The following is a 22,192-nucleotide window of genomic DNA, read 5'->3' on the forward strand; positions in this document are numbered from 1 at the left end:
CATCTCTCAACAGGTTGTTTCAGGAGCATTCAAGTTTCAACCAACTTCAACCTCTCAGAACTCAATACAGAAAGCAAATTTAGAAAGGGGTTCTTACCAGTTTCACAGATTTATTGTACATTTTAACATATTCCTGTGAAAGCAGAACTTCGTCGATTTTGAAAGTTACACCTGAAAAGCTCAACTGCCTTGCTATGTACATTCCTCTCAGCTTCATATCCATAGCAACTATTTCCATGGCACCAACACCTCTAAAATAAGGGAACAAATTAAGTCCATATTAGAATTTTCAAGAGCAAGGATTTGTTAAGAAAACCCAAACCCACAACCTCAAGTGCTCTAGAAAAAAACAGTGAGCTTACAAATGTGAAGGAATATGTTTTTGAAATCATTAGTACTCTTTTGTTAAACACATCCAGTCAGGGTGTGAAATTTAGCCTTTATATAAAACTGTATCCCTGCCTTGTGAGAATTAAGTGCATCCCAAGAGGTAAAACTCAGTTATTTTTTTTCCCAAATGACCCAGGAAGCATAAGGAGACAGCACCTTACAAACTGTACGTGGATAATGGAGTTGGTCCAAACGTTAACAGAATCTTGTATTGTAATTTTATAGATTCCACTGAAGATTTAAAATAATTAATACAAACTGCAGTGAGCCATTCGAATTTATGCTGGCATGAAAATTATTTAATTAGTAGGTAACTTCAGTTCTCTTCAGCAGCAACACACCTCTAGCAATACCTTGAGAGCACTGAAGTCACCCACAAAGCTTTGCTACTCACAGGCTTGGGGCTGTAATTTCATTATTGCTCATTTGATCCATACTCAGTAATGAAGTGAGACTACACTTGCACAGTCTAGAAGAGTCATGCATCATGCAGATGGTAAATAAAATGCATACTAAGCTTTCTGAAGTGTTCAAAATTCTTTAAGTAGACAAAACATATTAAGATGCTTGCCTACCAAAGAATGCAGCAGTGGTTTTTTTCTGACCCCTCACATTTAGTTTTATTGACACATTCTGAAGCATGAAGTATTCTGCCACAGCAGATACAATTTCCCTCAGCTGGGTTCTTATGCCAGTAAGGACAAGAATGAGATTTCCTCCTATTAAATTGCTGAGCTGATGCATAAACAGAGGCCTTCTGCAGTGAGCCATCAACTGCACTGAGCAGACAGCACATGCAGGGTGTTTTCATGGGGAGCAGTCTTTTCCTTTCCTAACACCTACATTAAGGTTTTTCCCCAACAAGCTTCTAAAGCCCTCCAATTTTTCTGTGAGCAAGAGAAACATCCTATTTTTCATCACCTAAGATAAAGTACATTTCTGCTAGAGCTAGAAAGTTCTTGGTGTGACAGGACATGTCTGCAGAGGACTGAGTGAAGACAAGGAACTGCAGAGCACAGTCAGGCACAACTACATGTGTTCCTGCTGTAGGTCTTTGAAATGAAATATTACCTTCTTTCAACAGCCTGAATAAAATCACTGAATTCCCTAAAGGGAGTTCCTTCACCCCAAATTCCAAGACGGTTCATATATGCCATGTTTCTTGGCTCAGATGCACCTGAGGAGAAGAACAGAGTCTGAACCAGTGCCAGCAAAGACACACAGAGACACCGAGTGCAAACCCAGCAGCACATACCTGTGGCACTGGCATAAACAACCCTGGCTTTGGGAAGTTTATTTTGAAGCTCCAGTACGGCCAGACCTGTCTTTGTTGGTTTTGAGGAACCAACAGGACACAGGTTCTTTGCTTTATGACACTCATCAAATACAATCTGAACTGTAATTAAGGAAAACTTCGTCCCACATTTTTAGAGTGAGGATCTCAAACAGAAGGCAAGAAAAACTGCTAATTTCAACAGGTTGACTCAAGAAGACACTAGTGTTTTTTCACTAAAAATCTTGGGAAAACATTTAGCTACTAGTTCAGTGTTTAAGAACACAATGGCCAACATGTGAGTTCTTGAGAATGCTGTTGATACTCGAATTTTTTTAATAGTTCACTGGAGAGAATTTTAGTGTAAAATTAAAATATGATGCTTAAGAATCTTATGTGCTTGTTATAGAAAAAGCAGAAGCTTCCTTCTTGTACCTGAGTTGTGTGGCAACAAGATAATGATAATACTTCTGGCACACAGTTTATAAAACTTCAAGTCTCGTGTCAGAGCATGCACACAACTGATTGCCAACACAAATAAAGAACAACACCTACAAATACATTATTATCTGTAAAGATTTAAGTTTAAATAGAAGTTTGGTTAGAATAAACTGAACTCCAGACAAAGGATACAACACCATCAAAGTCTTCACCACACCAGTGAAGCAGCTGCTTTAATCTGGTTTTGTATTTCCCTCCAGACTGACTTTCTCCAATAAGAGAAGAATAGGTAGCAAAGATGACACCTTTCTTCACACTTCCATTATGTTTGGAAGAGATTTTCCCATATTTGAACTGCAATAAAAAGAAATTACAGAAATTACTCAAAAGAGATCCCTCCTCAATCCCACCTCCCAGATGATTATGGGATGCTGGTGGTCTCAACCTTAAAGGTGTGAACACGGTGACCCACCCATATCCCACATCCTGATTCAGGGCACAGCTGGCACATGGCAATGTGGTTAAGGGGTTATACAGGGCCCTATTTAAATACACACTTAAGGAAGACTAGAGCTGAGGCTTCAGAAGCTTAACAGACACATTCTTTGGCTACACGCTTTCCTTAATTTAAATACAACTGAGATTTTAGTTCCAATGTATCCCTTTAAAGCCAATACCTCAAGTGTATTTACTGCTGCTACCACAAGTGATGATTTCTAAAGCTTTAGTTTAGAAATTAAGAACTCACAAAGCAAAAATATAACTTAAATCAAACTTTAAGTTCAGTGAATTCAACCAGCAATCACACTTCACAATTTAAGTGGCTAATCCTGAGCAGAGGCACAGTATCCAAAAATAACTGCTCACACCACTGCTGCTTTAACAAGTCACTGAGCAAGTCCATTATTCAAGTATTACACACAAAATGTATTACATCTAAAATGTGCACTGAGAGATAGAAAGGAAAAAAATCAAATGCTACAAAGCTTTAAAGATTTAAAGAATACTTCAACTTCCTAGAAAATACTCTACTAGCAGTGTCAGTAGTGGCTTGAAGAGTAATTAAAAAAAAGCACATGCTAAGACTTAATCCTACAAGGGGCCTATTTACATGATTAACTTAAAGCTCTGTGTGGTTCTTTGTAAGATTAAGGCCTGTCAAACAAGGCCTAGGCAGCACATTTATTGAAATTAGTACATTCTTGCTCTTAAAACAGTCAACATGCACAACCCGTCACACCAGCGTACCTAAGGCTTTGCCTCAACCGTACATAGTAAAAAGTTTCCACACCTTGTTTAATGAATGAACCAATATGTTTTTTGCTCCAATATCTCTCAAATCTCTTTCAGCATCGTATTTCAGATCGTTTGACACACTAAACCTGAGGACAGAAAACAAGGCAAGTTCTGTAAGTACAGCAGAAGCTCAAAAAGCAGTTGCTACAACTTTTGTCAGAAGACAGATGACCCTGAATTGAAGTCATACAGTCACTGGAGTGTCTGCTCTAACAAATCCTCACACACTTACCAGACTGCTCTTTTTCTGCCTAACAAGTAATTTTCATAGATTATTCCAGCTATGGTCCTTCCTTTTCCTACACCAGCACCATCACCTATCAAGAATCCAGCTCTGTCTCCATTGGGCAGGAATGTTTCATGTTGCTGTAGGAGAAAGAACAAAAAACTTGTACCCATTCTCCAGAACACATCACTGGGGATTGTCAGAAATGAGCAAACATAAGAAACATCCTATTGGAGAAGACCAGTGGTCCAAGCAAATTCCTGGCAGCAGGAAAAGGGGATTTTATTTAAGGAAAGCATATGAATTTAACTGCTTTTTGTGACCCATTCTCCCTTCTTCCCTCAGCACACCTATGACTGTTCTACAGATCTGTGTAATTCTTTCAGTGCCTTTTCCTAACACCCCAATAAGCACTTCCACAGCCTTTCACAGCAGCAAGACCCAGACACCCAGAGCCTGTGAACAGCAATGTTGTTCTGCCCATTTTAAACCAAATCTCCTTTCACCAAGTTCGGTTTTGTTCTTGGGTTTTGTGGGCTATCACTGACTTCCTGGTTATGTAAACCTATATTTCATTCCCATTCCTTTTCTCCTCTCCAGCCCCAGGTGGCCCAGCCACATTAGTCTTTTTTTCAAGAGGCAACTTCCCTCCTGTGACAATTTTAGTTCAATTGCACTATCTCCCTCTCCAACACACAGAGTGCTGCACACACATCTGCTGTGGGCACACTGAAGTGTAATTCAGCAGCAAAATAACACCCAGCCTTGCTCTCCATACCCCTCCCAGTGACGTCAAACAGGGCTCAGTTTCTCAGCCTGCTGCTGCTGCAGCCATTAAGTTATTTCAGAGAAATAAAAATGACTAACTTGTTCTTCCTGAGTTTTAAGACAGTTTGAGATCAGCATTATGGAAGTGGTTTAGAAAAAGCTTTCCTAGGTGTATTACCTCCCATTTATCTGAACTGAAGCTCACCTGCCACCTCCTAATGCAACTCAAACCTTTAAGCTCTTATTATTTTATCTCGTAAAACTGACATAGCTATGCTTGTCAGACAGTAGTTTTTCTTCTTAAATTCTCTGTTAGCTTTTAAGCTGCACTGATATCTGGCATACCTGGGCTGCATAAGTGATTGCTTCAAGTTGCAAAGCTGACAACCAGCCACTATCAATTGTTTCTTCTGATATTGATGTCTGGTACCACACATCAGGAGGAGTCACGCTGGATAACGAGCTGGTTTCCACTACTGGGTCAGGATGACGTAGCCCAATTTTTACTGGGTGAAAAGGAAGGGAGAAGATGAAAACGTGATCCAGAAGCTCTGGTGCTGCAGCACAAGTTATTATATTTACCAAAACAGATTACAACTGTGATTGCAAAGTCCGAAGTCAGCAACGTTTCATTGCAACAGTCTGTCAAGTGTTAAACCAAGGAACACATTAATCTGAATTTTTAACTGCAATCATACTTTCTCTTCTCACCACCTTCCCCCAATTTTTGTGAAGTTATATAAAAGTCACTTAATAGAAAATTAAATTATTTGGGGACTTGACATGTTTGAGAAAAACCAGTCTGGACCTTGTCTTCCCAAAAGGCCAGAGGCAGCCTCAGGATGCCAGAATCACAAAAGCAACATTCTTCTCTCTATTTATATAGTGCTGTTTTTAAGCAGAATGAGAGGAGAAAAGATTTAGAACAGACATGGTTTAATTGCTGACAGATCTCATCAGTGACAATAAAAATTAACTGTTTAGCTACAAACTCCATGTAAAATTTGTTGCCTTGCTTATACAGCAGGTCAACAATGTACTTAGGAAACAAGATAACAGCTTTCTGTCAATGGGTACAATAAAGAGAAAGGAGAAAAAACAGAAGATGGCAATTAACAGCAGTAAAAGATTCACTTAAAAGAAAACTAACCAAGAACCAGTTCTAAGTAGTCAGCCAGGAACAATGCAGGAAGAATGTGCTCAGGGTGATTTCACACCAAAAGACTCAAAGTAGATTTTTAAATGTAGCAGTGAGCACTTAATCCCCTCACAAAATTTCCTCTGCTGAGGCACAAGGCATCTTAACATAGGTAAAAAAAATGCCTATCTTGGTTCATCAGTCATATCTGTGAAACAAGTACTGCTCAAAGATACACTAAAGAATTCCCCTTCTATTAAAAAAATCCATATCTTCCAAAACTAAGCACTGTAGAAGACAAAAAATTTCCTAGGAAAACCTACAACATATTTAAGTTCTTTTAACTTGACTCAGACAGTAACTTATCTGTTTTCTGCTGTTAGTAATCACAAAACAAATTAGCTTTGAAAGCATTTCAGCCTTTTGATGTAACTAAACAGCAGGTCGTACATTTTATTGGCATATACTCAGCATAAGTCTCTGCATGGCCCATTTCTTCCTCATCTTCTTCCTCAGGTTCCTCCTCCTCTTTTACTGCTGGCACTTTCTGCAAGAGAGAAATACTCCTGTTAGTCAAACAGCACATTGTCAATATTCCGTGTCCTGAAAACGAAGAACTGAAAGGAAATGAGGACAAACTTGGACTTGAGAGTTTTAACACATGGGCTGGCTGAACTAGGGAATAGGTGGGAAAACTACAGACAGGAATGTAGATTCCTCACACTCTGAACAAACCTTCAGAGACACCAAGTCAGGGAACTTCCTCTCCTTTGCAAAGAGATCAAGTACCCCAAACTTGCATAAGCAGAATTAAAAAGGAACTCTTCTTACAGCATATGAAAACCGGACTATGACTTAAAGAAAACTGTCCTGAAAACACAACAGCCCTAATTTCCAAGTACTCCCCTGAAGTCATGAGCAGTTTCACACTCATGATGTAATTTTACAACTTTGGGGAATAGTTACAATAGTCACAGCTCTACCCAGTACTCTCTGAAGCCTGATAGTTACCCATTTTTTACTGTGCCCTTGATCAATGGAAGTATTTGAATATTTGTAAAGTACTTGCTAGATGACAAATCAAACATCTTCCACAATTATTAATGTTTAATACAAAAGTGATCTCAAAAGGCTTCTATATGCCAGTGACTGAGGAGCACAGCTCTTCCCAAATTCAGTCTGAGTCCAGCTATCAGTGAAGATGCCAAAACTCAATTACAGCATCAGAATGTAATTTTATTACATTTAGAAAATTGAAAGATACTCAATTTACATCTTCAATCCAACGGCCCAGAAGGACAGCCGTGCCAGAGCAACTCCTCTGGCTTTCCTCATTGGAAAACAGTTATTTCAAAAGAAAAAGCCTTACCCCAGAGCAAGGGATGTGCTTATCACCTTTAGTCAGCACACCCTTCTTCACACATACAATGAGGTTCTGTCAAGAACAGTAATTTCTTGAAATTGTCATTTACTCAGTAGTCTCTGCTCCACACAGCTGTTAGTCTTAGTCATTTAACCAAGTTTTTAGTGGAGAAACTGAGCTTTTGGACAAAACAGCTGCACTTGACAATTCCACCACACACAAGGCACGGATGAGTAACCCCTGAAACTGGCCCCAGGTGCTTGTGGCCAGTAACACACTCATTTGGCAAATTATCTGTACCACTTACCACAGTAGGTGAGAAACTTCTCATTTTAATGTCATTTATCCATATTCTTGCTACCTCTTTTGTGGAAGCCTCCTTCTTCACTGCACCATTGCTTAGGTCAGCTACAAAAGGAAAGCTGTGGTTTACAGGAATTCCCTCCAAACAGCAACTCAAATTAACATTTAGAAGTTTAAAATATCAAGTAGCACACCAATGCTTCAACACAATCAATGCTTCTGGGCAAAGTAACAAGTCCAAGGAGTTAAATCCTGTTACTCTTTTGACTGAAGGACCTCCCCACGCAATGCCACTGTGTCTCACAGTTGTGTATGTTTCAATATTTAATAAAAATTATCTTTCACCTTCACCAAATCTACACACAGGATTTACAGCTACTCCACCTAGTGAGCCTTTGAAGTTTAACAACAAAGCAAAAAACTCAGAGTTTCAACAGAAATGAACTTACCTGGTCTGGTGGCATTTACCACCTTAGGAGAAACTACAATTAGTACTGTAAAACAAAAAGTCAACACTTTGGACTCAATTGTTTAAAGTTTATAACAGGATCCTTTAAGAAGACCATTTATTAACTTTCCTGTCCTCAGTCACATTTGGAAGCAACTGGCAATGGGGCTCAGTACAGAACAAAAGTGATTTACACAAGGATATATGTAAAACATTGAAACCGGCTGTCAAGCTTCCATTGTGTAATAAATTTAGCATAATTGCCCAAAAAAACCAATTAAGGCACTTGCACAAATAAAAATTTTCCTCAAAGACATTGCATAATTCAACTTTTTAATATTTTCCAATCTAGAACTCCTGCTGCCTGAATTATACAAAAAGACCATGTTTCTTTTCAAGAGCTTCTCTGCCTTTCAATTTGCCACAAGTATTGTCAATTTTTTTTTATAAACATGAAAAAAATTAAAGAAACATAAGAACACAAATAAGATTAGAAATGCAGTTCTGGAAGTTGCATGTCTCCTTTTTACTTCATACAGATGCTACAGATTCAATATTTTCTACAGCTGTGCCACTATAACAATTTGTGGATTGATGTCACCTATTCTGTGCTTCTGTGAATTTTCACTTTGCACCAAGGGGATAAGTCAGTCCTGTAAAACCTTCTCTCCTCTTCCTCACTCCTTTACCCCCACCCCAACTTCATTTCGGGTCTGAACTTTAAGTTTTGTCAACCACTCCCTAACAGAAGGCAATGAAATGAGGAGGCACATTCTGCTTTTTGTTTCAGTCCTCTCAGGCAGCTCATTCACTGCACTCTCGATCTGCAGATGGAAAATAGGTTATGCCAACCACACCTATAAAATCAGCAAAGCTCATTTCAGACAATGAAAATAAAGAAATCCAGAAAAAGCCTGTGTACCTTACAGAAAAACAACAGCAATAAAGATATTTTCTAACTAACTAGTCTGGCCTTAACCTCATGCTGAAATCAGAGTAACAGGAAAGAATTAAATCAGAATTTCACACACACGCAGCTTTTCCCTTATATTAAGTTGAGGACATGTTAGAAATAACATACAAGGAAGTATTATGAAAGGAATCATAAAACAAAGATTGGGAGTGTGGTAACAAAACAGTTGTGGCACTTAAGTCAACACAACATTTCAGAGATGACATGAAAATGAACAGCAAGTTTTTAGGATTTAAATTTTTTTTAAACAATAGATCTGATGCCTCTAATGAAACAGAGGGACAGATTTTTCTTTTGCAGGAGATACTTTACAGAAACACCTTATCCCAGGAGCACCATTTGTAGCATGTGCTACAAATCTAGTTTGGAAGATGCCAAACAAGGTACTAGTTTGTTACAGTTGCACAGCAAGTACACAGTACAACAGGAACTGATGCAGACTCCAGTAAGACAGTTAATTGATTTCAGTAATGCTCATAGAGTAATTTTACCAATTTTCCAGCTGCAATCAAAAATGTCATTTTCCTCATTCCATGAAGTAAATCAAGAGCTTAATTTTTTAAGAAGCCTGTTATTTTATACTATTGAATTGAACACTATTAAAGTTAGAATGAATTTTATAATTTTTCTCAATCACTTCATTTTACCATGGTATTGTACTAATCAGTGAAAATCCAAGATGTGCAAAGATCATTATTTTACTGTTTAAAATACTGTAACGGTGAAAAAAAGAAGAAAACTCACTTGCTGCTGTTGCTACTGGTTGGGCAATATTAGGAGGTGGCTTCAGTTTCATGAGTTCATTAAGACTATTATTCTTGAGCAGATCTTTCAGCTGAATCTGGTCCTTGGAAGGTGCAGTGGTCAAGGCATTTCTTACTGCTGGTGCTGCCACCGAGGGCCGGGTGGTTGTGCTGGTCTGGATGATCTTTGCTACAGTGATGGTCTGTCTGGTGGTCGTGACAGGCGTCGTTTTTGTCATCACAATTGTAGTCCCCAAGGTTGGAAGCTGATTTATTTGATTCAGCACAAAGGTTGTGGTGGATGGTGGTTGCTGGCAACAGAGAAACAGGGAGATTTTCAGAAAACAATAAAAAAAACCAAGCAGACTTTATTAGCCTTTCATCAACAGGAGATACCAGGTTTTAGAAGACACTTGTAATAAGAAATGACTTCAAATAACATGTTGAAGGTGCCAGAGTAATTATCTTGTGCTGCAAGAAGTGTCTTTCAATATATCGCTGCACATATTTAGGAAAGTTATTTTTAAATGTTATTTTAAGGTAAGGAAAATAAAAAAAAAACCAGGATGAAGGATTCATCATCCAGGTACAAGACATGACTACTACAGGTACAGGAACCCTGAGCTAAAGAGAATTCCCAATACATAAACTGCAGACACCAAGGTCAGTGAAGGAGAGGGAGGAGGTGCTCCAGGTGCTGGAGCAGGGATTCCCCTGGAGCCCATGGTGAGGCAGGATGTCTGCCTGCAGCCCATGGAGGTGATGGTGGAGCAGAGATCCACCGGCAGCCCAGGGCAGGTGGATGTGCCCAAAGGACACTGTGACCCCATGGAGAGGAGTCCATGCCAGAACAGGCTTTCTGGCAGCACCTGTGGCCATACAGGAGACACAGCTGGAGCAGCTCATCAAGAACCGCAGCCCATGGGAAGGACCCACATTTGGAAAGTTTGTGAAGGAGCTGCAGAAGCAGAGGAGAAGCGCGAGGAACGAGGAGCGGCAAAGACAACATATGATGATGTCAGGATTGAAGTTGAGCCCAGGACAAAGGGAGGAGTGGAGGGAAGGTATTTTTAGATTTGTTCTTATTTCTCATTATCTTACTCCATTGTTAGCTGGCAATAAATTCATTTCCCCAAGCTGAGGCTGGTCTGCCCAAGACAAATTGCTGATCTCCCTGTGCCTATCTCAGCCCAGGAGCCCTTCACCTCACGTTTTCAGCCTTTGTCCAGCTGAGGAGGGGGCGTGATAAAGGAGCTTAGTGGGCACCTGATGTCCAGCCCAGGGGAACCCACCACATCACACACAGATCCTGCAGCACCAGTTCTTACCCGAACATTTAATAAGGCTGGAGTAGAAACAGTCTCTGGTTCTTGTTTCACAGCAGATGCAGCCTCAGCCTCCAGGCCCAGTTCTAATGCACTAAGAGGTACTGACTGCAGAAACAAAGCATCAGGAAACAAGTTAGCAGGAATAAAACCTCAAGGCTTCTGTTCCCAGGCTGAAACTGTTACAGTCTGGCAGATTGAAGGCTATCTTGGACCTTAAACCCGGTATTGTGTTACAGTTTTGGTGCATTTTATAGTAGAGAGGCCAGACTCCAGTGACAGAAAAGTTCTCACACATGACAGTATCCTCCACCTCATGTCCACAAATTAAGCTTATTTATGTTTGTGCTGACCTAAAGTGTTTCAAATTGCTTTTTTGTATAAAGGTTTAAAATTAATAGCAAGTCATTTTCCCAACTCAGTACTATGAAACAAGAAGTCTATGAAAACTCCACATTCTTCAAGCATTCGCTGTGAACACCACCCTCCCCACCCCTCCCAACACACCAAGCCCAAGCTCTCATGTCCTCTAGCAAACCCCTGTTCTTGTTTTAACCTGCTGAACAGCTGGAGTTGGTGCTGGATTTGCAAGAACCACGTCCGGAGAGTCAATATCAAAGAGATCATTTGGACTGATTCCACTCTCACTCAAAGCAGCAAGCAACAGATCTTGTCCTGGCTCCACCATCTCTGAAAAGAAAAAAGAAACAGAACTGTAAATACAAGTTACATTTAATTTTGATCTATTTTTTCGCCTGCACAGCACTCCCTTTCCCGGATTTAGGTGCAGCCTCTTGTACACAGAGTTTCACTTTCTAGATTTGCTGGTTCTTTTGTTTGTAGGTTTTTCCTCTGTTTTGTTTTTAAAAATATTTTTAATATACCCACCACATTTACAAGCAGGAAGAATTAAACAGTTTACTCCAATGTTATCATAGCCATAAACTTAAAAAAGCACCTTTTCTAGTCTTTGTTGCACGTCATTTTCAAGCATCACAAGACACACCAAAAGCAGAAATGGTGAGACTGTGTTATGCTAATGAACTGTCTTTGTCAGTGAAGCAACGGCAGGAGGGAAGCACAATTAAAACTCATTTACTTTATCTTGTAACAAGTTAGTGATAAAGAGCTTAAGGAAAGCTTTTATTTCTTGCTTGCTGCTACATTAGGTTACATTCATTCACTGGAGAAATTTTGTTTGGCGTGGTGGAAAGAGCAAACGTGCCACTATTATAGTGTGTAACTATATATTAAATAGGACACCACCAGCAGGTCACAGGCTCCTTTATGTGGAGGACAAGCAAAATTAATTTCAAAAAGCTATTCTAGACAATGTAAAAACTTATTAAAAAGCCAAATAGTCCATGTTTAAAGATGAAGAAGGAAGATAACGTGCTTCACTTGCTTAAGAAAGAAACCCTGCCCGAGTATTAAGACAAAAATTAAATGATTCCACAGAACTTGAGCTGCTGCCTTTACAGGTTAAGATGCACCTCAAGTAGGTCTTCACTTCACTCACTCTCCACACCCCCTTTACACCCACTGGTAACAAACAACAAAATGCCAAACCCCACCGAAGCCAAACACCTACTCTAAAGCAGGTAAAGAAGACAAGAATATTTGTTGGCATTTTAGATATTCCTTCCCAAGCCTCCCGAACAGCATTCCCTTGCTTCTCCTTTGTACAGGCACAGCTCAGCACATCCAGCTGGCTGGTCACACATATTCCTCAGCACGTTTGGCAGAACAGGTAATTCTTGTAATAAGTTAAGCCTGGGGCACTTAATTCTTATTCTTCCTAGTTTTAGTCTGTCCAATGGCAGGGAGAAACCTTCCTTCAGTGGATTCACACCAAGATGATGGCACCACAATGAAGCAGTGGATCTGAGGTACTGGGACAAGGGGAAGATACACTTTTAAGCAAACATTTAAAGATACCCAAAAGAGTATCTAAGTAACAAACACTTGGCAGGATTGCTACTGACCACACACAACCCCATCAAACACCACTTGCTTGTCAGAACCAGACTCTGTTTTTAAAGGCATTTCAGGTGATCAGATAAATTGGCAGAATAGCCTGGTTTGTAGTTACCAGGTACAGAAGACATTAAGAAACATTAAGACACCTAGCAGATTTAATGAACCCACCAGCCTGTCTCCTGGAAGCCTGACTGGTCAAGAAAAATGATTAAGAACTGACATTTAGCTTCACCTTTCAGAAGGATTGAGGTTCCCATCTCAAAAAAGGGGATTATATATTAATGGGGTAAGATAAAGCCTTCATTTTCATCAGGCTAAAATCCTACCAGTGACCACCCCATCTAAGTTTAGACACTTACAGCATTGTTTACTAACTAGAAACAGGTGAGGGGAGAAAGGCTCAAGTGTGCAGAGGAAGTTTTTGCTTATCAGTAATTTTGGTGTTCAGAACTCAGGGCAGCCACTGAAGGTGAATTTCTCCACAGAAGGGGAATTCACACAAGTCACCCCATCAAACAGAAGCTCCAAAACGCTCCACAATCATAACTTTACAGTATCCATTAGGAAGAGGCATGAACACCCTTCCACAAAGTGCTCAAAGGATGAATAAACTAAAATCTTTCAGTGTCCAAGAGAAGAAAAAGTCACTTGTGTCATTCTTTGGTCTGGATGGAGTTTTGATCTCCAAAGACAGATGACCAAAACTTGGTTGAGAGATAAGTGGCTGCACTGAATAGAGGCACAGAAAGTCTGAAGCCTGGGGTTGTTTACTTCAAGAGAACTAGGAGAAAAAGAATTACTCCAGATGATTTCCAGTCTACTCTCGCAATGTACAAAGGAAAGGCCTTTCTATGAAGTTGAGACTCAAAACAAAACCAAGGCTAGAAAAAACCCCTCACACCAACACCACACAAACACATCTTCCCCAGCCATCCTAAAATGGTGTCACCACCCATCAAGTCTCTTTTAAGTCAAGTTTAACGTACCCATGATGACACTGAGCTCGACATTTTTAACCTTTAAAACCATGATGGCTCATATCTTAAGACAGTTTCACAGAGTTCAGAAGTAATGCTTTAATTCCTTATTTCCAAGTTTTCACTAGATGACTGGTGAGGGGAACCAGCAAAGCAATTTCTACAATTCCAGGGTATCTCCAGAGGCATCCCTTATCACTGAGAAATCCCCCAGCTGCATCTCTCTCATGATAACCCCAATTTTAAGTCTTAAAAATTTGTGGTTGCTCACAATCCAGCAAAAAGTTCAGTAAAACAACTGCAATTGTTTGTCTGTCAGTTTGGACAATGAAAGTTTGACTAGTTTCAGTTATTTTGTTTCTGTACACTAGGAACAAAGCTGCATTGTTTGGAACAAAAGGAATTCTGAACTTCCAGAATTTTTACATTAAAAGTCTGAATACTTAGCACCAATTTTAGGCTTTGTGTAACTTCCAAGCCCCACTGCTGCCCACCCTCCCTGTTTTAATTTAGCAAGGAAATTAAATGAGGAGAAAAATACAGGAGAAGCTGCATTGTGGTAGCTGAGTTTATTTTCTGTAACACATGCTGGTTAAGCCTAAAACATTATCAGGCTGAAACAGCTCCATAATCTTGCAAGGTAGGAGGCTCCTCAGTTAAGTGAAAAGTGACTTTATCAAGCTCTGCAGCTCAGCCTTGGCAATACTATATAAGGACCTGTTTGCCACATCTTCAAAATCTCCAAAAGAAAATACTTATTAAAAAGTTGTGAATATTACAAGCTGTTCCCTCAGCATTTCATCACTCCAAGAACTGTTTTGAGTGTGCAGAATCTTGCAGATAAGATTGTCTATGTTTAGTGAGGTTGTTCAATGTCACTGAGCAAAAATCAACCTATGAAATAAAACTAAAAAAAAGTATTTATAAAATGTCAACAGCAGTAGTTTCTCAATTATTTTCCTTGTATTAAGAAAAAATGTAAACTGCTGCCATTTCAAGAAGTGCTACCAAAACACATCAAGCATTTCTATAAGGTTCTCTGCTGCTGAAGAATACAGCCCAAAACTTTGATAAAAAGACAGTTTTGCTACCACTGTTTGGTATTATGTAAATAATTTCTGATTTAAAGACACAAAACCAGAATGCCATGTTTAATACTATGTCATGTATCCATGCCAACCTGGCTCTCTCCTTCCTTCCATTTTAGCTTTGGTACAAAAAGCAAAACAAAAAAGAAGAAAAAAAGATTTTAAAACACATGTCGAGCAACCTGCTCTGTTTGCCCTGAGAAAGATAATGGTTGAATCCCAAACAATGAAGTGGCTTCTGATTTTCAGGTCTGTGAGTTACACACTGTAACACTGTATGCCTGAAGTGCTTATTTAAAAACCATAATCAATTATAGAATCACAGGTTAGTCCAAATCAAACATCACAATCAACCAGGCACAGCTATTCCCAAACCCTCTGGACACCTGGGCTCTGTCCTGAATCCAGCTGCAAACTTGGGTGCTAGTGCTTGGCCTGGGACACCAATGGAGTTGGCAACTCCTGTTCTCATTTTATTGGAAGGGTTTATCCCACTGGCTTTTGGAGGAATACATGTCACCTGGAAGCCATTTAAAAAAGCACACAAATACTGCAGTTGTAGAGACAAGACAGACACACCCCCCAAATTCCCTGCTAGTCTAAACTGTGAGTTATTAATGATCTGAAAGTTTCACATCTTCCTTTGCAGCCTCTCCCAACAGAGGTTTAAGGGCTGTTAACCCCCACCCCACACAACAGGATTCTCTGGATATCCACGTGGGTTCTGCTCATCTCCCAGCTTTTGGCTCCAGAAGGCAACCTGGGCAACAACAAAAGAAAAAACCCAACCAGCCCAACCCCTCCTGGCCCTTTCCAAGTCCCCATCCAATCAAAGAGTAAAACCCTAATTACTGAACTCGCTCATCCTTCCCTGCCATAACCCCAAGACCAGCAGTCAACGTTTCATTTACATGTGCAAGGTTGTTTTCGCAAAAATCAGAAGTTAATCCAATCCCGGAAAAAATCCTGCCCATCTTTCCAATGTTGGTTACCTCTCTAAAGCCAAAGCTTGCAAGGACACAAGGGATAGTTCAGGGTGCTGTGGGATTACACTCTGCCTCAAAGCTCTTTAATGACTGTTCTGCAAAACTTACAGCAGTCAGGATACACTGTCTGAAAACGTGGAATTCAGAAGTTCTTCAAATATTAAGAGACTTTACAATGCAATGATTTGGCATGAAATCAGCTTTTAGACTAAATGGCTGGAGGTGATGATTTAACCAGTAGCAAAAGTTTTTAAGAAATGAAAAGTCAAGGAGATAAGAGCAGCATGAGAGCACTACAACCCCTCCTTAGTTCTGGCCTGGGAGCCAGTTCCAGGTGCACCTCAGAGCACGAAAAATGCATTCCCTATATCCCTGACCTGCTCCAATGGCTTTTAGAGCAGCTCTCAGCCAGTTCTGAAAGCAAAGAAATTGTCTGGACAACAAGACAAACTGCCCACATTTTTTGCCTAAAGACTAAGATTGCATACAAATAGAACATCTCATGGCTGTAAGGCAGATACAGAAAACCAATCCAAATGTCATGTTGTTACACAATTTCTGCCATAATAAATTCTTTGCTTTACATCAACTACAGTTCTTCAATTTTCAGGGAGTGCAGCTTGCAAAACACTCAGGTATTGAAATAATTTTAATCCAGACACAGTGCTGGTAGTCTAAAGCCAAACAGGTTATCACTGAGTTAATTCTTAACTTTAGATCGTGTCATTTGGTTACACCAATAATTTTATTTACTTGCTTTGGAGTTATCTAATAGATCAATTTAGAGGTATTTTTTAAGCATTTAAAAAATTAACCTCATCTGTAAGAGATACCAAACATCTAAAACCAACCTATGAGTACCTGGAAGGAAGTACAATTTACACTCTCCAACTCAGTGTGGAACTTGCTCAGCTAAAAATAATAAAGAAACAACCTAAAAAAAATAGAAGAAAAAACCCCACAAGGAAGAAAAACCCACAAGGCCTCTTCCCCTTCAGACTGACTATAGGGGCATTTCTACGTTAAATAATTACTCACCCTAGCAACCTGTGTTTGAGTCCCTGGACTTTGAGGCCGTGTCTGTCGCTGCGGTTCAGCTCCCCTGAGGCTGCGGGGCCCCGGGAGGGCTCTGCCAGGCGGGGAAGCCCCAGGGGAGGCGGCGGGAGGGCCGGAGGGTCGGCGGCTGTAGCCCTGCCACCTTCCCACCAACACGTGTTCGCGACATAAACTTCCGGGTTGGGGCCAGAATCGGCTGCGTAATCGTGTCCCAGGCGCGACTTTTTTGTTTCCAGACCTTCACCTCTTTGAACGTCCCTCCAGCAAAGCCGCGATCGCGGGGGAGGGCGGGAGGGCTCCGTCTCACGGCGGCTCTCGGAGCCGCTCCGGCTCCATAAATCAAACCCCCCCATCCCCCCGTTGCCAGCCCCGACAATCACTGGCCGCGCAAGGAGCGCACAAAGGCGCGGGCCGGGCGGGGGGCTCTGCGGGGCGGGGGGGCGGCCAAACCCCCCCGCCGCCTCCGCCCCTGCCACAGAACGGGCTCCGCGGGACCCCGGGGGGCTCCGCCGCCCACCCCCGCACGGCCCCGGGCGCGAAGTTCGCGGGACTCCCGGGGCTCGGCCGGGGCGGCGGCGGCGTCTCCCCCGCCCTGGGGCCGCCCCCGGCCCGCCGGGACCCCCGCGGGGGCGGCGACGCGGCCTCCCCGGGGCTGAGGCGCCGAGCGAGACGCGGGGCCGCTCCCGACGCGGCGCGTCCCCCCCCACCCCGGACACCCCCGCGGGCCGCGCTGAGGGGTTGAGGGGAGGAAACCCCGCGGGGCTGCCGCGGAGCGCGGCCGGAGGCAGCCAAGCGGGCGGGGCACCAGGCGCGAAGGGTGGCGCGGGACTCACTCTCTGTGGCGCTCGGTCCTCCCGTGGGCTCCTGGAAGTGTCCGCCGCCGGCCCCGCCGCCCGCCGCTTTCTAACTCACGGCCGCCATCTTTGCCCTCCCTCCCCTCACAGGGAGGGGGGGGGGGGGCCGTGGCCGCCCGCACCACGTGACCCGCGCCGCACCTCCCCCCCCACGCGCGCTCCCCCCTTCCACGTGACCCCGCGAGCCACCGCCCCGCCGCTGGCGCGCGCTCGGCGCCGCCACGTGACCCTCCCCGCCTCCCCCCCCCGCGCGGCCTCCCCGGTCACGTGGCCGCCGCCGCCGTCGTCTCGCGCCCGCCCCCCCCTCTTTCACCCCCCGCCTCCCACCGCCGGGCCCCGCCGCGCGTTGCCCGCTCTCCCCCGCCACCGGACATGCCGCGACACGGGGGTTCCGTGCTTCCAGCAACGCGAACGCAGCAAGTTTCTCCACCCTCTAAAAAAATAAAAAAAACCCGGCGTATCAACCGTCCTTAAAATAAGCGATGTCCCCGCGGGCGAGCCCCGCCCGCAGTCGAGCCTCGGCGCTCCGGGCCCGGTTCCCGGCGGGTGAGGGGGTGTGGGGGGGGGAGGGGAAGGCGGAGGCGAACGGCTGCGAGCGGTCACGTGACAGCTGCCGCTCCAAGATGGCGGCCGGCGGCGAGAACGCGGCGGCGCGTTCTCGCGAGATTTGGCGTTTCTCGCTGCATCACGGGCGGGGGGGGCGTGACGAGACCGCGCGTGCGCGTGTCCGTGAGGGGGGGGGGGGGTACGCGCGCCCCCGCCTGAGGCGGCGATGGCGGGAGCGGGTACGGGAGCTGCTGCGTGAGGGGAAAATGGTGTTACCTCAGCCTCCCCCCGGCCCTGCTCACGTCAGGCGGCCGCTCCGTCCCGTCCCGTCCCGCCGCGGTTGGTGCGAACGCGTTGAGTCGGCTCCGAGTCCCCCAGTGCGGCCGGTGCCGCCCCGCCCTGAGGGCACCTCCACACCGTCCCCTCAGGGCCAACAACCGCGGTGTTCGGTCACAGGAGCTCCCTGGGCTGCCCCAGGACAGAGGGACATCCCTGCTGGCCCCCCTCCCCCTGGGAATGCCGCATATCTGAAGATGTGCTGGCACAGGAGTTTCCCCTTTCAAACATCTTGCAAGCTGCTGATGTGAAATTTGCTGCTGCAGAGTGGAAACCCGGTGATCACTTCATGCTAGTTTTACATTTGGAGAGATCTTTTCAAATCTTGAGGCCCTCAGACTGACAGGATTTTTGCCAAAAGAGACAGCCTTCCATTAAAATGCTTTCCCAGTTGTGTAAGAATAGGAAAATTTGTAAGAACTTTCACACTGGATTGAAGCAAGACATGAATGAAGTGTGGGCAATCACTAAATTCCTTAGAATGTTCAATACCGATCATTTAAATTTTATGCAAGTTTGCTTATTTTATCATGAGACAAACTTAACAAGGATTAAAATAACCAATAAAGGATTAGACAGATTAAGGCTAAGCTATTTAAAGACAAAGCAATGTTAATTAAACTGATTTAAGTAATTCAGATTAATCTGTGATGCTTTGGATGGAGAAAAAGACGCCAGAAGTGTGGCCAGAGATGAGAAGAACAACTGAAATGGCAGCTTTCATTTTGGTTATTGCCCTCTCCACACTTCAGAGGAAGGCAGGATGAAGTACAGCTCAAGTGTGCTGAAAGGAACATTAAATCTCAACAGCTCTGTTCAATCATGACAAGAAAGTGAGGGGTTTGATGTCTTGAGTTGAAAAGAGAGTTCCCTGTGAGGCCTGTGAGCAGAGTTTGTGATCATCCTCGCCTGGGAGAGGTGAGTAAATCCCACTGGTGAAAATGCTGCTTTCCATTGGCAGTGTGGAATTAGCACACACAGAGCTGTCTGCACGACCCTGTTTCAGAGGATTGTGCACATAATTCACAGATCTCACCGCACTTTTTAGTCAGGGATGATATTTTTTATAATTGGTACATTTTATTCTGAGTGTATTTTTATTTTATAATCTGTGAAATGCAGTTAGCACCTATTGGCATTTCACTGTATGACTTTGTAAAATAATGTTACTTAATGTAACTCTCAGCAGGTACTGTCAGGGCATTGTTCTCACTTGATTTCCAGCGTCTGAAGCACAAATTGTGGGGATTTCATCTTGTGAACGAGAAATTTGTGCAAATGCTGTCATGTTTATTCAACTGCAAATATGACAGGTGCTGTGTGAGAACTTGCTCTCACGTGGGAATATCTAACAAGCATCTTGTTGGTATATCTGAAAGAAATTGAAACTATTATTTCAAAGGCAACCAGTCCTAAAAAATAAGATTTTTTTAAACCAGGTGAAGCGTTCATATAGAACGAAGGGATTTATCCTTTCTGAGCAAATCGACGCTCCGTTTGCTCGTCCTTCCCTTCCCCCACAAAACAATTTCACATTTCCGCAGTAAAACGTGGTGCTCCCGGGAGCTGCTCATGCGGCACTACGGGAGAGAATATTTAGGTCACTGGGTTTTAGCGCTGGCTCTCGTGGGAGTCGCGCTGCTCCCTCTGGAGCTCAGGGATCGGCAGCGCTCTCCCATGTGCTGTCCTGAGTCCCGGGGACGGGCGGCTCCGATCAGAGGCGTCTCTTTCGGGCTCTATATGTAACGTTTTAACTTCCCCTCGGCACTGGCGTTTGGTCGCAGCTCCTTGCAGCAAAGCCAACGTGTTTTGCTAATTCACGGTGCGATCCCACCGCGCCGGGAGCAGAGGCCAGTTAGAGATGACGTTGTTTTCTTTGTTGCTCTGGGGAAGAGAATTCCTTGGCTTCCTTTGCCCTCTACTGGTGGCCCGCGTGGCTTCGATGCCAATTCGGTTGCTTTGTTTAATATACATATATAATATATATATATAAAATAAATATTAAAAAATATCCAAAAGCTGAGCAAAACCACAGCGAGGGTGTTTCCCGCAGCTTTTCCAAGATATTAGGAACAACGTTCCTTAATTACTGCAAAAGGAAATCATCATTAGTAATTGATGAAGATTTTTTCCAGTTGCATCCAAGATAAGGACAGCATTAATTGGGGTGGAAAAATGCGAGCAGTGTCTGCAGTGGTGCTTTTGTGGAGAGCTTGGTGGACCTGCCTTGATGGAGGAGTACAATGGACATGGATGGTCATGGACACGATGCCCAGTGGATGTCAACAGGGAAACACCTGGTGTGTTTTGGTTGCCCTTCTGTAAAACTCATATGTTAGGGAAGACAGAGATGTAACAAATGACAGAGCCCATGCAGACCTGGGGTTGTTTGTCTCTCCAAGTGCCTCCTTCTGTGCAGTCACACCACATTCCTGTTTTGTGAGCCCCCAACTGCCAAGGGACAGCCTGGGAAGAATGAGGCCCCCTCTGGGCAGTTCTTGCTGAAGTTGACAGGGTTTTTTTCTGTTCTCAAGGAAAAGGAGAGTTTTCAGGTGTATCACCATCCCAAACCAGCAGATTATGTCACTCTGGGAATGCCCAAGAGACAAGCAGCAGCCTGTGGCTGCAGATAAGCGTTGGGTGGGAGGCCACCCGTGTGGTGATACACTTGGGGCAGCTCCTGTGCCACCACCCCACGTCCTGAGCACACACAGGTGCTGTTGGAGAAGGGCTGAGATGGATAAGAAGAAACAATAGTCATCTGCTGTTGCTCAATGTAGTTATTCTACTTATCAGGGAGCACCAAAGTGGTAATATCCTGATATTCATGATGGCATCCACTTGACATCCACCCAGATCCCTGATCTGTGTGTGCTCTTGCCTCATTGCTGTTACTCATTGCATTTGCACTTTCCTAATTTCCAAGTGTTCACGCTGGTCCTGTTGGCAGCTTCTGACCAGGGCATCGATGCTGGAGGCCATTCCAGTTCTCCTGGTGATAGGGGCGGCTCCGTTGATGTCCCACCTTGTGGTTTTGCCAAGCTTTAGGTGCCCTCCTTATGGAGTAGGAGACGACATGGGAAGAGCTTTGATGCGACACTTGAGTATTATCTGCTCTCCAGGCAATTTTTGAAGATGGAATTAATAGACTTAAATTTCAAACAGAGCGATTTAAGATAGAAATTGCGTAAAGCAGCCTAATAATTTCAGAGAGCAAAGTTTTACAATCCCGCCGGGAACAGCGGTCCCCTGGATCCCCGCTGCGAGGTGGCGGGAGCTGTGTGTGCCCGGAGAGGCACAGGAGGGAGGAGGCGCTGGCGGGGTCGCTGCAGGAGGTGCCGGTGCCCGGTCAGACCGGACGGGACGGGGGTTTCGGGGGGGGTCCAGGACAGGACCCACCCCCGGCCCAGCGGGTCCCGCTCCCGCTGCTCCCGCTCGATCCAACGCACGTGGCGCGGCCCGGACGAGGGCGGGGCGTTCCCCGCGGGGCTGCCAATCAGAGCGCCGCGTGCTCTCCGTGCGGGCCAATCAGCGCCCGGGGAACGCGCGTTCAAACCCCGTTCCCGGGAGCTCCCGCCACCGCGGGGTGACAGGGAGAGGGCGGGCCGCGGCTCCGCGCGCCAATCAGAGGCGCGGGGCGGGTGATCGGCAGGCGGTTGGGCCAATGGGGTTGCCAGGGGCA

At 44.1% G+C, this 22,192-nt stretch overlaps 1 protein-coding gene across 2 annotated transcripts in view; it reads right to left on the reverse strand.

The window, feature by feature from the left end:
• SBNO1 (strawberry notch homolog 1) overlaps nt 1-17,723 on the reverse strand; it is a 32,780-nt gene extending 15,057 nt beyond the window's left edge. Inside the window, exons 1-13 of one of the 2 annotated variants that reach the window (XM_064675148.1) lie at nt 17,608-17,723; nt 11,244-11,377; nt 10,691-10,795; nt 9,364-9,673; nt 7,203-7,303; nt 5,983-6,079; nt 4,740-4,900; nt 3,633-3,766; nt 3,396-3,486; nt 2,297-2,458; nt 1,646-1,781; nt 1,462-1,567; nt 98-251 (exon numbers count right to left, since the gene is read on the reverse strand). In XM_064675148.1, the coding sequence (XP_064531218.1) occupies nt 98-251; nt 1,462-1,567; nt 1,646-1,781; nt 2,297-2,458; nt 3,396-3,486; nt 3,633-3,766; nt 4,740-4,900; nt 5,983-6,079; nt 7,203-7,303; nt 9,364-9,673; nt 10,691-10,795; nt 11,244-11,375 (1,689 nt within the window). In that variant the 5' untranslated portion in view covers nt 11,376-11,377; nt 17,608-17,723. Of the gene's footprint in view, nt 1-97; nt 252-1,461; nt 1,568-1,645; nt 1,782-2,296; nt 2,459-3,395; nt 3,487-3,632; nt 3,767-4,739; nt 4,901-5,982; nt 6,080-7,202; nt 7,304-9,363; nt 9,674-10,690; nt 10,796-11,243; nt 11,378-16,756; nt 17,029-17,607 lie in introns of those variants that run through there. The other variant, XM_064675149.1, reaches the window with a different exon arrangement.
• Between the last annotated feature and the right edge of the window lie 4,469 nt (nt 17,724-22,192).

This window comes from Pseudopipra pipra, chromosome 18, assembly GCF_036250125.1.
Source record: "Pseudopipra pipra isolate bDixPip1 chromosome 18, bDixPip1.hap1, whole genome shotgun sequence".
NCBI classification, from domain to species: Eukaryota; Metazoa; Chordata; class Aves; order Passeriformes; family Pipridae; genus Pseudopipra; species Pseudopipra pipra.